This window comes from Cataglyphis hispanica, chromosome 9 (assembly GCF_021464435.1).
Source record: "Cataglyphis hispanica isolate Lineage 1 chromosome 9, ULB_Chis1_1.0, whole genome shotgun sequence".
In the NCBI taxonomy this organism is placed as follows: domain Eukaryota; kingdom Metazoa; phylum Arthropoda; class Insecta; order Hymenoptera; family Formicidae; genus Cataglyphis; species Cataglyphis hispanica.
The window spans coordinates 4,201,075-4,217,513 of record NC_065962.1 but is presented as its reverse complement, the minus strand read 5'-3'; the positions used below and the strand labels follow the sequence as shown (position 1 = coordinate 4,217,513).

General features: G+C 28.3%; 1 protein-coding gene across 3 annotated transcripts in view; it reads right to left on the bottom strand.

Annotated features, from left to right (window-relative positions):
• Positions 1–16,439, bottom strand: part of LOC126851972 (uncharacterized) — a 163,720-nt gene that overhangs the window by 3,953 nt on the left and 143,328 nt on the right. For all 3 annotated transcript variants that reach the window (XM_050596378.1, XM_050596381.1, XM_050596380.1), the window contains exon 9: positions 1,774–1,980. In XM_050596378.1, coding sequence (XP_050452335.1) covers positions 1,774–1,980 — 207 coding nt within the window. The remainder of the gene's footprint in view (positions 1–1,773; positions 1,981–16,439) is intronic.

Sequence of the window (16,439 nt, the reverse complement as noted above, 5' to 3'; positions counted from 1 at the left end):
GTATGCTCGTGGTTCACTATTTACGCAAATTGCACTTATAGAGTTATTACTTTTCACACTGTGCAAGTGAACACTTTACTTTGGAGAGCCGCACTGAATGTAATAAAAAAAACGATCCACGAATATTGTTGCCAACAAGAGCGAATATAACTCCGATATACAAGAAATGTCGCACGACTCTTGGAAAAATTTTTAATTACGCTCGCGACAAATATTCTGGTGCTTATTAAGCCCTTTGCTTCTCCTCTCCATTGGTTCATTAATCTAGTTTAACTAATAGTTTTTTCTAATCACGTCCTCCGGTTTTTCCTAGAGCGATGCTTAAGTTTTTAAATTGTAGGTATTGGTGAAGACCTTTGTTTATCAAATTGAGTTTCGACCAATGGAGAGTAGTTGCTATCGAGTAAGTGTGAGGCTTTCGTTTTACGGATTGAATCATACACAGATCGCTATAATCAGCTAAGTTGATATTTTATTTAAAATTTATGTCAAACAGATAACATAACAGGGTGGTCTGGCAAGTGAGCATGCGGTGTCAAAAATCGCGAGTTTCAACTCAGGATCATCAGTGGATTGTTTTTGTGCTGTGCTTATTTTTAGTTTAAAATTCTTGGGTCTGATATCCGAACTTGAGCTCGAGTATCTCGCTGTCTGTTTGTCATGGTTTAAAATTTCTAGTGCTTGACTTTTCTGTTTAAAAATTCTCGAGCCTTCAGAGTGTGTTGTAACGTTTAAATTTATTGATTCGTTTTATAGTTTCTTTCGACAGCGATATTAGTCTCGCTTCCCAGACTTCGCCTGCTTATTGTTTCTGTTAGACGTAGACTAATTCTTAGAACGTAAATTTATGTCACTAACTAATTTTATGTCACTAACGAATTTTCGGTGAAAGAAAACAGTCGTGCAGTCTGCCGGATGTAACAAAGTCTTGTATCATTTTTTTCTATAACGCTTGATGAAAGAAATATTACTGAATGAAGTCTGACTAATCACTGCTGACCTTTAACCGGACGCACATCAGTGAGCCGCGCGCCTGGTAGTGGTGAGCCGCCGTAGCGACAGAGCGCTCTCGCATATTACCAGGCGCGCGGCTCACCGACATGCGCCCGATTGAAAATCGACGATGATAGGCCAGTCTTCATTCAGTAATAACTAAAAAACAGTCCAAAACGTCCATTTTTAATACACTTTTATTATTACAATTTGATAATAATAAGTTCGTGCATTAATACTTGCGTCTTGCCAGTTTGTCACTTAATAATTTAATAACACACATACATTTATATACGTAAGTATTATTTTTAAATCAATTTTTTAAATTTTGTCTGTAAATCAATTTTTTAAAACACCTATTTTTTTTAATAGGCAATATTTAATCACTTGTAATATCATTAAAAATAAACGAAATTTAAATTCAAAAAAAGAGTTTGAAAGCTTTAAAGCTCTACTTTTGAAAGTTTATCATTGTTTCTAAATTCTGTAAGCTTGAGAGAATTTTTACAAAAAATTACGAATCGGATAAAATGGGAAATTTTCTTCTTACTTTGTAAGTCCATTACGTGCCTCAAAAAAATATGTAATTTTTTCGACTTTCTAATATGAAAATTAAAGTTTTCTCTACAAAATTCTTTTTCTAAGAATTTTTATAAACAAATTATATTTTTAGCTCTAAAGAGATTTTATTTTTATAAAAAACCTTAATTGTGATCCGAAAAAAAGATATACTTAATGCTTTTTTTTTACATATTTAATATGTCTTCTTTAAATACATACTTTCATCGTAGATCATCACATCCACAAGTGCTCCAAGCTGGATATGAGAAACATGAGCGCAAGTACATGGCTCTGTGCATGTAGATGGTACGAAAGGATCTCCACACATAAATTGATATCCATTATTTTGTGAAATAAGAGGTGCTGATGGATTTTTATATGAAATATTGGCGACCAAACTGTCTATATGAGATCCGGTTGGTGAAACTAAAAAGTAAAAAAAATTTTATTATAAGATATAAAATAAGATAAATTTAAATAATTTTTTTCAAATTTGTTGACAATCTTATTTTGCACATTTATGAAGAATTTTGATGTTATTAATGGACATTGCTAAATAATGTAGGTTAAATATACACAAATTATCATGTGCATTCAGGTTTCTGAGTAATAAATTGGCTGAAAATTTGCACTACCTACATATTTATATTAATTAGAAAAACATTTTTTAAAATAACATCTAGTTTTATAGCATGCAAAATAAAGTTGCAAATCTAAACAATATTTAAATTTTTTTAATGTATTAATAATACATAAAAAGCATATGTCCAACATTATATTTGAAATAGAGATAACTATTTTAAATTCAACATTCTGTTTAAAGTAAATTTGTTCAAATCTTTATTCTCAAGTAAGATGTTTACCCTTTTATATCTTTCTTAATAAAAAAGAAGAGAATATAAAGAAACAAATATAGAGAAGGGATGTTATACAGGGTATCTGATAATAATCGCCCCATCCGTCATGTGTAGATAGAGCGGATTAAGCTGAGTAAGAAAGTTCTTTACCATTTTGCGATTTTCAATTCAGTGAGAAAGGACGGAGACAACTCTAAAGTTTGCGGTCATTAGGCGACATTAGGCGACAAAATTTTAAGAGAAGCGCTTTAAATGACGGTTATGTACGAGTAAATAATGATAGATTCTCACATCCTAGCAACCACATTAATGGGTTGTTCCTTTGTATTGATCACTTATACTCACGCAAATTGGTCGATGTTTTTTAATTAATTTCTCAATAATTATTACGAAAATCGCAAAATAGCAATGGACTTTCTTATTCAGTTTAACCTGCTCTATCTGGACACGATGGGTGGATTATTATCAGATATCCCTATATTATCATATTGTACTATTAGTACTAGAAATAACGTCAGAAAGAATTAAACTAGCTTGTATGATTCCAAATGCATTAACAGCCTCTTCTGCTTGATGAATTTTGACAAGTTCGTTAATAATTAAATAATTAATTAAGTATTAAGTAATAACACAAATTCAATCAGATAACTGAATAATATATAAATTGAGCAGAAAAGTACATATGTACATTGATATTTCTATTAAAAATTCAATAATATATTTCTATTTGTACTTCATGTTGCATAAGAATTATTAATAATATAATGCTATAATATGCTTTTATAAGATATGTATTACTATATGTATCTTATATTATACAGGGTGTTTCCGGGTTAAATGGCCAAACTTGAAATATGAAGGAAAACAAGAAAACAAGAAAAACCTTTTCTCTGGAAGTATGCTCCCAAACGCTTCGTTCAAGAGCATGGTCATATAGACAGGTCTTGCAACTCTAGTTAATTTCGGTGGTGAGGAGTGACTCGCTTATTGAAGCAGTTTTGTAGTTGTTTGTAGTTGTCACTGCTCTTGATGAATGTAACTACAAAATTTCTTGGCTACTCGGCTATGTATTGTACATTATATGTTTTTATTATATATTATTTAATACACAATTAATAAAAAATTATTATTAAATTATTATTTTTTATTTATTTATTTATTTTTTTAACTTTCTATATCTGTCGCATGGAGGAGCACTCGATTGCAGTGCCCCTTACCATGGCCAAACAGTAAATTACAAAACGACTTCAATAAACAAGTCACCTCGACCGTGTTCAAAAGATATTGACTTCTAAAGTTAGGAACGAATAATTTCGAAATAATTTAAGTATATTCTATTTGTTGCTGTACAGTAATCAAAATTTAATAATTAAATGTTTTATTCAAAATGATGGCCTTCAGCTCGGAGACAAGTACTGCACCTATCGATAGCAGAGTGAGTGGCTGATTGACATTGTACATCTGTAATTTCTTCGCTCTAATTTATTCCACGAAAGCATTCAATGAACTAACAATTATTTAGTACGAATGGACGGAGCTTTGTTTACAGTGCAAACACAAACCTGTCAATGACTTTCGATCTTCAAAATAAAAATTAAATGAAACATTTTGAAATTATTCGTTCCTAGTCTAAACTTATATTCTAAATTTCAGACATCAATATCTCTTGAACAAAACGTTCGCAAGCATCCTTTCAGAGGAAAATTTTTTCTTGTTTTAAGATCCTAAATTCATATTTCAAGTTTGGCCATTTAACTTGGGAACACCTTGTATATTTATAAGTATAAGACGCTATTGCGTGTATTAATAAAAATATGTCCAAAGAAGCGGTTTTTGCTTATAAAACAGTATTATTTATCTATATTATATTGCCAATTTTGTCGACAATCTCAATTATCTATAAAGTATATATTAAATAATAATTTAAAATATATAAAAATATACATTTGTATACAAACATTAATTTGAGGAAAGATGCTTAACTTTTAAATATTTTTGTAAATAAGAGAAAGGTAAATATTCAGATTAGGTTACATCGTACCGATGACCTTGACTTTGACATATGTTGTCAAGGTCACGACCCTGAGTAATATATAAAAATTATATATAATATAAAAAATATATATATAATATAAAAAAATTTTTAGCCGTCGGTCGCTCATCATTAAAAAGTTATTAATAAATTTATTATTAATAAAAAAGTTTGAAATATACCAAAGTACATGCATGGACAGGAAGCACGCGCGCGCACACACACACACACACGGGGGAGTGAGTGTGCAAGGTGGCCTTCTGCCCTCCTCCCGCACCCCCACCGGCAGGGTGGACACGCTTTATAATTTATGAAGTATATGCTACATTGTAAAGCAAGGTCTAACCTACCTACCCGTGGGAAGGGTGCGGGAGGAGGATCACAGGCCCCCCTTGCTCGCCTCGTGTGTGTGTGTGGGTGTACGCGCGCGAGCCTACTTCCTGTCCATGCATGTACTTTGAAGTATTTCAAACTTTTTTTGGTAATAACTTTTTAACCCCTTAACCTACAACTACGGGCATAGCCCGTAATAGGTGATCGGGCCAATCGTAAATATTACGGGCATAGCCCGTAGTAGATGATCGGGCCAAACGTGAATATTACGGGCATAGCCCGTAATAGATGATCGGGCCAAACGCGAATATTACGGGCATAGCCCGTAGTAGATGACCCATAATATTGACGATTGGCCCGATCATCGTACGGAACAAGTCGTGCGAATGGCACGAAGGTTGCGCGAGCTTGTATACGTTTTCGGCCCGAAATGTTCGAGTCGAAGTCGTAGGTTAAGGGGTTAATGATGAGTGACCGGCTACAATTTTTTTTATGTTACTCAGAGTCATGATTTTGACAACATATGTCAATGTCAAAGTTGTTCTGACCATGAAGGTGCTCCTCTAAAAGTAAATAATTACTAAAAATACATTAAAACTGTCAAAATTTAACATTAAATATCTAAAAAACTATAAAAAACCGCCGATAAATTTATAAGGGAAAGTTACTCAGGATCATGTCCTTGATAACATATGTCAAGGTCAAGGTCATCGGTGCGGTGTAACTTAAACTGAATATTTACCGTAAAGTATTTCGTTTTCGATAATCGTACCGTAATATTTTCATGTATAAAATAACCAAAAATTACTTTTTAAAAAAAAGTAAAGAAAAGGCGCCAAGTGAGAAAAATTCATGCGAAAAAATTTTTTTTCACGCAAAAAGGTATTTTATTTTTGAAATATAAAAAATTGTTCTATTATGTTCTATTATATTTTACAAAATAATTAATTATTTGAACTCTACAAAAAAAGTATTATTTTAAAAAATTGTAGTATAAAATTAATTTTCTTTTAGCATTATTTAAATAAAAACATTTTAATAAAAAAAACTTTTATATAAAAAATACTGTTGTACAAAATCGTTGTTTAAATTTCCTACAAAAATAATGATATCAAAAAATTGCTCCAAATAAAAATAGGCTTAAAAATTAATGTTTTTATTATTAAAAAAACATTTTTATTAAAAAAATTATTATACAAATTAGTTGTTTTAATTTTCTAGAAAAATAATGATTTCAAAAAATATTACGCCAACTGAATAAAAATTTATAATAAATTTATTTATTTTATTATTTTCAACATTACTTCCAATAAAAGAGAAAAAATAATATAAAACAAAAAACAAAACTAAAAATATAGACAGAAATAAAAAATAAAAAATTTATACAAAAATTATAAATTAAAAACTTATGCAAAAATAAAAAATTCAAAAATTGAAAAAATGCAAAATTAAAAAATAAAAAAGATTTGTTTTTTAATCTTGGCGCTGCTAAACTGAGCAATATATTAAAGATATAAAATCCATTATTCCGTATATTTACGTTATAATTATTGATATAATAATATTTGATTTAAGTTAATTATTTGTTACTTTAAGATACATTGTAGTTATTAATTTTGAAACTTAGCAGCGCCAAGATTTTTAAATAAAATTTTTTATTTTTTAATTTTGTATTTTTGATTTTGAATTTTAAATTTTGCATAAGTTTTAATTTTAATTTTTGTATAAATTTTTATTTTTATTACTGTTTACATTTTAGTTTTGTTTTTGTTTTATATTATTTTTCTCTTTATTGGAAGTAATATTGAAAATAATAAAATAAATAAATTTATTATAAATTTTATTCAGTTAGCGTAATATTTTTTAAAATCATTTATTTTTCTAGAAAATTAAAACTAATTTGTATAATAATTTTTTTAATAAAAATGTTTTTTTAATAATAAAAACATTAATTTTCTAGCAAATTTTTATTTGGCGTAATTTTTTGATATCATTATTTTGTAGGAAATTTAAACAACGATTTTGTACAACAGTATTTTTTATATGAAAGTTTTTTTGATTAAAATGTTTTTATTTAAATAATGCTAAAAAAATTAATTTTATACTATAATTTTTTAAAATAACACTTTTTTTGTAGAGTAAAATGATTCATTATTTTGTAAAACAATAGAACAATTTTTTTTAATAATTCAAAAATAAAATATTTTTTTGCGTAACATTTTTTCGCATGAACTTGACGCCTTTTTTTACCTTTTTTTAAAAAGGTAATTTTTTGGGAGATATCACTCTTTTTTTGTAATATGTGTTAAATAGCTTTAAATTAATAATTAAAAAATCCGCCACCACCCCCGTCATATTTCATTAAAATACGATAATCTTCTTTGCCTACTATAAATATTCCGATCCTTCAAATTTCTTTTATTCTTATTGTAAGAATAATAGATAATTAAAATCAATGTGTTATTACAAATATATTTGTATATTTATATATATTTTTTAATATACAATGAAATGTACAATCTGTGCTTCTAAATCCATTGATGAGTAATCATCGCTGCTTATCTAGTTCATAATTATATATATGAATAAAGCGAAAAAAGTGAGTAAAATAATTCTATTTTTAATAATAAAAGTAAAAAATAAGAAACATTATTAGCGATTTATATAAATTTTTTTGCAATTCATAAATAAGAAATGAAGCAGAATATAAAGCATTGTACACGAAATTACTGATATATTATGAAATTTTTTTTTATATGGGACTAATCGAAATACCTCTATTAAATAATTAAATATTAACCAAGTTTGATATTACAAAAAGTATTTTTGCTTAGAAATTTTTTATATAACTTCTATGCTTCTTTATTTTATAATATTCAATATATATTATTTATTAGCTATCTTTTGTAAAAACATTATATAAATATCTTTAGCACCTCTAGGCCATTGTCTTTTTCTAATTTGCATCATCAGCTTCTACCCAAATATTAGATACTCCTTCTCTACATATAATTGTGTAATGACCTTCATCAACCATTCATCATACATGAACCATGATGAAATATAGCATTCATTGTCTTATACAATTGTCCAGCTATTAATACTTTAGTTGTTGGGACAGCACATAAGTTAAATTTGTATGCTGCTTTCATTAATTTATTTATACAACATTTTGTGATGAAAATAGTATTAAATGAATAATAATTATCTCTCTTGTCAATGTTATTTCATTTTTAAATAATATATCATTTTCAGTACAATATTCACATGATTCATTGTGTGATTGATATCAATGTGAAAACATATAACATTTAATAAGTCATTCAGAGTATAACTTTTCTTATTCAAATTATTAACAAGAATCGAAATAATAATATTATTATCAACAGTAGTTTTTATATTACCACAAGTTTTGCAAAGTGCAGTAGAAGTTACTTGATATTCTATTAAACTTCATATATAATTATATTTTTCGCAAAGAGCTATAAGAAAATCAGATGCATTTCGTTTTGATGCAGTGTTCGAAAAATATTCTCCTAAATATTGCCTTATTACATATGTATTTAAATCATGCATTCCATTTTCATATCGATGCATCAATATACGTAAAATATCTGATATATCACAATTAAATAATTGCTGTCTAATGACATTTAAATGCAATAAATATTGCAATATCGCATTTGCATAGCATCAAACTTCGTCTGTATTTTGGAAACCACGTATGGCCCAAGCAATACTTTGCCGAACTTTTTCATGTGATTTTTGGACAGAAGTAATTACTTTTGGTAATGCCCATAAGACATCTTTTACTTTGCAATAACGCTCTTTTGAAACAGTAATTATTTCTGCTTTGGGTTTATGTATCCTTTTTAGACGATTATATTCAATGTTAGCTTCTTCGCTAGCTATTACCGATGAAGGATCGTAAGTAATCAAATGTAATCCTTCTAGAGATGTTACTCGCGTCAATGCAACGTAAATTTGGATACCAATATCCGTAATAGCATTTTACAAACTCAATGATTTGACTTTTATGAATTATGATGCCATAACTCAGAAATAACAGAAATTGTTTTTTGATAACATACGCTCCAACAATAACTTCAAATTTAACACTTACTCTTTCAATTAAATATTCTAAACCTGGAAAAAAAAATTTAATTTTAAAAAATAAAAAAAAATTGAATTTTAAAAAATTTAAAAAAAATTTAATTTTTTCTACGTAATCAAGAGATATAACTTGTACAATTGAAACTACTGTAGCAATTGTACCATTTACAAAACTCAAACTAGCATCAATATTACGTCGTATCATCATTTTTGCTTCAATTTTAATTGTTTTAAAAGCCCAGCCGTTCTAGAATTATTATCATCATCATTATTTGACAATACTTTTAATACTTTTTTTTACATGTGGAATACATTCAATCGTATCTTCAGCAATCAATAATATTTCTTTAGAAACAATGCGACTTAAAATCATTGAGAACATCACACATACGACAAGTAGGCAGTAAACAAACGATATCTGATGGCAGATTGTTAATAAAATTACATAATTCGTTTATTCTAGATTCAAAAAAATTTCCTTTGAAAGATATTTTTCTATTTTCGAGGATTTTATAATCGATTTATAAAAGATTTTGTCAATAAAACCAATATAAACCAATATTCTTGACAATAATTCATAGTAAGCATTATCTTCTTGCCGCATATTAATTGTTAATTCATCGTAATCAAATAATGTAGTCCATAAATTAACAATACTTAAGGAACCAATGTTTAGCAATTTTTTCATCGGATAAATGCATAAAAATAGAATCTTCATGTACAGGAGGCAGTTGAAATAAGTCTCCGAATAAAAGAATATGCTTTTGACCAAACCAACCATTATCGCAATCACTAGTGTCAATATTTCAGACAATCGAAGATGTATATACATTAAAGTCAAATTAGATATCATTGACACTTCATCAATTACAAAAAGAATAACATTTTTAAGGTCTGCTCGTAAAACTTTCAATACATGATCAGATAGTTGTTTATACTTAGGAGTATGACCATGTTCAACAAGTAATTGAAGCAATCTATGAACTGACAAACCATCTATATTAAATGCTGCTATATTAGTAGGTGCTGCTACAGCAGTATCTTTATTAAGATTTTGTTTTATCCAGGATTTAATAGTTTTGATTAAGAAACTTTTTCCAGTACCACCTTCTCCGCTAACATATAATCGTAATATAGATTTATCTGAATCTACAGTATTAATAACTCTATCGAATACTCGTTTTTAATCCGTATTTAATTTTGCTATCATTTCATATACATCGATTTCTCGAATTATTTTATCACCAGGATCTTTAAAATCTTGCATTGCTTCCAGCCTCTATATTTTGAACACCTATCGGATTTTCAGAATCATCCAGATTGCTGTTTTAGTAAATTGTCATCTAAGCATTGCTGAACTAACTCTTTTGTAGTTTCAAATGCTTTTTGCAATTCTTCTAATTTTTCATGATATTGCAATGCTTCTATAAGATGCAGTTTTATTTTGTGAAACGATTCATAAGCATAAGTGTCGCATTCATTTTTGAGATCCTCTAATTTCCGCCATGGTTGAAACATAAGCAACAAAGAAAAAAATTATTTTTCTGGCTGTGTATTAACATTATATCTATAATGATTAACAAGATATCTACATTGTCGCCGTTTAAGATAATAACCATTACCTATTTTATAATATTCAATATCCTCATTTTTTGGTTTTATTTTTGAGATATCACACCACTGTGCAAATTCATAAAAAGACATATTTTATAATTCGTTTGGTCTATGTGGATAATGATTATCTATTAAAGATGGATAAAATATATCAGTAGATTCAGCATCGAGAGCTTCAATTTCTTTGCAATTTTTTAATTTTCTATATCGTATTTGGTTAACCATTTAATAGTCATATTTTGATCAGCTACATATAAAGGAATACCTAACAATGTATCAACAGCTTCGAGAGCTCCACATTCTTTATTATTCGTAAATCGTAAATCGTAAAATATTCCAAAGATAACTTGCTAATGATTTGTTTTTATTATTTTTATTATCAAAGATAGTATCAGATAACTCACTTTTTCTCGCTTTATTCATATATTTATTAATGTACCAGTGATGCTTACCAAGTAAGCAGCGATGATTTTTCACCAATAATAAATAAATTGTATATCCATATTACCTTCCCACGCAGTAAGAAGAAAAGGATTATAATTTATATAACTTCCTTATCTGTTCGAGAAAGATTATAAAGCCTACTTTTATGTTTTAATTATTTTCTACCTGCTATTGAAGTTGCCTCATCTCTCATATTCAAAGTATTAGTAACGGACGCGGCAATCCAAAACGACACCGACGTATAACTTTACGTCTTTCTTTTTTAGAGCGAAGACAATAATCGTTATGTGTATATCGCTGATACGTATTAATACGCCTATACAATAATGGCGAAATATTTTGATCCGGCATTTTGCAACTTATACGTTGTAAAATAAATTTGAAGACTTCTTCAATATTAGATTCACCGAAAATCGGTGCATTTTTAATCCATATTAATAAGTGGAAATGTTGTATATCTCTACCTTGATATTCTCGTCGCCACAAATAGTGGGTTACTTCTCCAATTGGATGATCTTTAGAACTAATAAAATCAAGCATTGCCCGAAACTTATTATCGAGAAATCTAGATGATGATACAAGATCTCTAGCAACAAGTACACTAATGCGTAAAAAAGTATCATGCCATTTACCTCACGAATATATTCACCTAAATCTTCTTATAATCAGTCACTTGGACTTAATGTTAAAAACCATGTCGCAGGTCCATAATGCTACGTCATATAATTTAAGCTTTTCGGCTTATGCCAATATTGCTCCGTATTTCGAAGTGTAGCAAATATTGTATTCAGATTAAATTCTAACAATTCTTTCAACACTGCTTCTAAATATTCTGCAACCGTATAACGAACTCGCGGATTAATTACGTTCATTTTATGATAAATTCCACGATTTAACTGACGAATATTTGCATCATTCAATAAATAAAATAAATATTGTTGATTTAATCTGTATTGTGGATGTTTAGATGTCAAAAGTCACATTTAATAAATTCATGATCAAAAAGTTTGACTTATCTAGTCTCATGTTGTCCATTAATACCAAAAGGATATAAATCTGTAAAACACATTAAATCCAGATATTGTTCACGATTATTTAAAGGCATCTCTTGAATTTTTAACATTTGATATAAGGTTGACGCAGTTTTATTTGCTTTCTTTTCATAAAGGATAGATAGTATATTATTCGTAATAGCCATCATTTTCATCAGTAACTTGAGTCAACATTGCTTTCTGTTGACCTTCTACTGCAACTTCTATCATCATATCATTTTTTATCTCTTTCATCGGATTATTTAAAAATTCAGGCTCATCCAATGTCGCTTCTGTATTATCTTCGGTCTCTTCCATTTGGAATTCTGAACTTTTTAATTTTGTCAGACATAAATCATTATGATTATTTGGCGATATAATATGAGAATATAAAGTATTATTACGTTTTAACCACGTTAAAATGTCAAATATTTTTTTAATATTAACTATCTCTTCCCAAACAATTTTTGATTTTGTCGGAATACCTCTAATTAAAATATATAATTCGTGATTATCATTTATTGGGTCAATAGTAGAACATAATTTATTCAATGTCTTCTGTAATGGAAGTAGTAAATGAAATGTTCTACCTATTTTAACTTAACTGTCTAACCATTTGTCTTTGAGGTAATCTTTTATTAATAACAGTTCCCATTTTGATAATAGTTTGAAATGCTTTAGCTCTCTGTATACGAATTTTTTCAAATGTGTTAAGAGATGATATTACTTCAGATACATCATGTGTGAAAAGATTATTCAAAATGCAATATGCAGGCATAAAACTTTATGAAATTTTTCTGCAAAATAATTACATATATATTCCTCATTAATTTTTTTTGTATATGTGCCATTAAATCTCTCCAAATTTGAATGTCTATTTGTGCTTGAAGACTATTGATTTTACATTTCTTTTATAATACAATCTCTGACATGATACGCAAATATATCATGATGTGTCTGTTGAACATTTGATCGAAGTTTCAAATACTTTATGATATCTAGAAATAATATCATCATCGCTCAGAAATGTATCTGTTTGTTGATGTTTATATCTATCTGCTTTTTCTTGTGCAGAAGTAACAATTTCATTCAATACATTTAAATCAGCCTGAATTAATGCCTTATCAAGATTTTCCATCTTTCGATAAAAATTTGTAAGTTGATAATTAAACGTTTAATATTTCTTACTTTTAGAAAATGAGGCGATAATAATTGAATTGAAAGAAACATTTTTTTGCAAAGTGTTAAATCAATGACAGCTATACGTATAGTCCACTTTCTCATTTAAAGTTTTCATAATACATTCATGAAAACATTGCATCAATTCTGGTACATTCCTTAAAGTACATGTATTTATAGTTTCAAGGAATTCTTGGTAACTATCAAAAATGGTTCGTTTATTTTACATGAAGTATCGAGCAACTAGGACTTTTTTGCTTGTTCTTCCATTAATGGTAATATATTTATTACTTGTCCTTCCTCATTCAACATCAAAGGATCTTGAAATGTTACGGTAATGTTATGGTATGCAGACAATAAAATAATTTTCCGCTGAGGCTGTATGCCTAGATATGGCACATAACAAATGTAATTTTTCTACAATTTTTTTACAATTGTAAAACATTAACGACAAAAGTCAAACTCACTTCCGATTTTTTTTTAATCAAAGCTAATATTTTGTATATATTGCGAATATGTTCATTTCTAATATACATACACCAACGTATGACTTTTTCGGCTTCTAATTGTTTCTCAATATGGCTTTTAATTTTAAGCTTCTTTACAATATTTTTTTATAAATATTTCTAAAGAATGACGAAGTTTTATAGAATTTCTCGTCCAGAATTGTTTATATTTTTTAGTAATTTTTTTAGCAGTATCACAATTTGTTATTGCAGGCAAAATTTTTACTTTTCTGATAATATTGTTTGTTATAAAGCCGTTTACAATCAGGATCCAATCTTTTTTGTCTTTCACATTCGCACTGAAAATTTGTCGAATAACGCTTTTTTACACGTCTAAATCCTGTCAAATTCATATCGATATCGAGCTTTAATATGTTCATCTTTTAAGATTTGCTGATATCGCATTTTTTAACGCGCATTTTTTAACACGATTATTTTCAAAGTTTTGTCTATATCGATTACGCTATTTAGCACGATTTTCTTTTAAATTTTGTCTATATCGATCGCGTTGTTTAGCGCGTCTATCTTCTAAATTCTGTGCATATCGATCGACGTTGATTATTCTTTAAATCCTGCTGATATGAATTTTGTTTTTCCGCCTGATTATTTTTTAAATTTTGTTGAAATAGATTATACTGTTTAGCACGATTATTCTCTAAATTCTGCTCATATGAATTTTGTTTCTCCGCCTGATTATTTTCTAAATTTTGTATATAGAACGTTCGTTCATAAATGCATTGATTTTCAAAATCATGCTGATTTATTTTTATTAATATTTTTTAACTGAACGCTTTCTTCACATCGAAAATATTTCTTAGCACATTTTTGTTCAAACTTTTTGTTTGTATAAGTTTGTTCGTCAATTCTAATATTTGTTTCATTATTATTAGTTTTATTATTATTAGTTTCATTATTATTAGTTATTATTAGTTTCATTATTATTAAATCATTGCTGTTAATTTTGCAGTCAATATTGCTTTTAATATAGAACTTATTTTGAAAACATTTATTTATTTCTTTATAAATATCATTCTTGTTTTCATATAATTCTTTGGAACATTTCTTATTATTAATTGTAACTGATTATTACTTAATTCTTTCTTAGATTAATAAATATGACGCTCCTTTTCTAAACGATTTAATCTTTGTTGTTTTATCTCATCTTGATGTATAATATGTTTACGATCTGCTTCAATTTCTCTTGCTTTTATTACTGCTAATGAAAATACTTTTTGAGGAGCATATTGTGGATCTTGTAGGAAATGCTCAATAACATTAGATTCAACAATCTTTATTAAATGCAAACGCATTAAACTATGATTATATTTTATTTTTTCGGATTTAATATTATATAATAATGAAATTGCAAAGGCTATTGCAAAAACATCGCAATCGTTTGGTTGATGTTGCACAGTTGGAAACTTGACAGGATCTTTTTCAAAATCATATATTGGAAATAATTTTTTCAAGAATTTTTCATGATGTTTATGTAAAATTTTAGAATTTAATGAATCATAAATAAATATATTTTTTCTATTAATAATTGCAAAAATTGTAAATAAATATATTCTTTCTATAATAACTGCATACCCAATGTCCATCATTGTAAACTTGCTGAACTGTGCAATATTTGTATGTTTTATTCTCTAATACAGGTTGAATTATCAAGTATCAAGACATTGTATTCGCCATGATTCAACAGATCTATAATCTGAATAGTTTTTCAAAAGATTGTTGAAATGTTCCATATGAATGTCAGTTAACCATTCGCTTCTAATAATTATATCTTTTTCTGTAGGCATTAGGCTATTTTTTTATTTGTCTTTACAGACATTTTGTATATATATAAAAAAACTTTAGATAGAAAAACTCTATAGACTTTGGTCCGTATTCTGAGCTTACATCTATCTTTAGATGTGCCTCTAAATGTGCCTTAGCTGTGACGATGAATGTAGTCATATTCTAAGCGCACATTTAGCGACACATTTAGAGGCACATCGACATTTTTAGCTTAAATGCGCAACTTTATAATGAAAATCGTATTCTGAATCACATTTATAGCACATTTATCTCATTTTCGATATATGTACCGATAAATATGCTCGAGGGCACATTTATATGTAATAGCGACACGTTGTACTCTTGGTTCGCAATTTGATTAATTTTGTCACTGTTATATAATTAATTTCATTAATAAAATTATTATAAATCAAGTTTATATAAATAATAGAATTTGTTTTACATAATAATATTAATGATATTTGGTCAATCCTAAAACTTTTTTTAAAATATAGTTGTATAAAATGCAATAAAGTATACATATTATTCAACACTATTTTCAATTCAAATAATTAATTAGGACAAAAAATCTTGCACTTTGAAGTGAAATTAACCTAAAAGAGCACAATCAACTGCAATATTATGGATGTATTTGATAATACAGTTTACACCGATACTTTAATATGTTCGAGATTGCAGCTCGAACCAACCGAAGCAATCTCGAACTTAGCATGTTGTTGCCGCGCGACCGCGTCATCGCCGCGCGCGCGATGCGAGGCGGCATTTCTGCGACCGAGCGAAAACGCGCGGCAACAACAAACACCGTCGCCCTTCTCGAAGGATCTCAGAAGAAATTGTGACAAAAAAGTCACAGAAAAACTGTCGGCGGAAATGAGCGAATTTCGAGAACCTTCTGGATCCTTCGAGAAGACGACGACCTGATAAAAGCGAGCCGACAACTGAGCTCGGCGCAGTCCGCTAAAAACAATCGACGCGT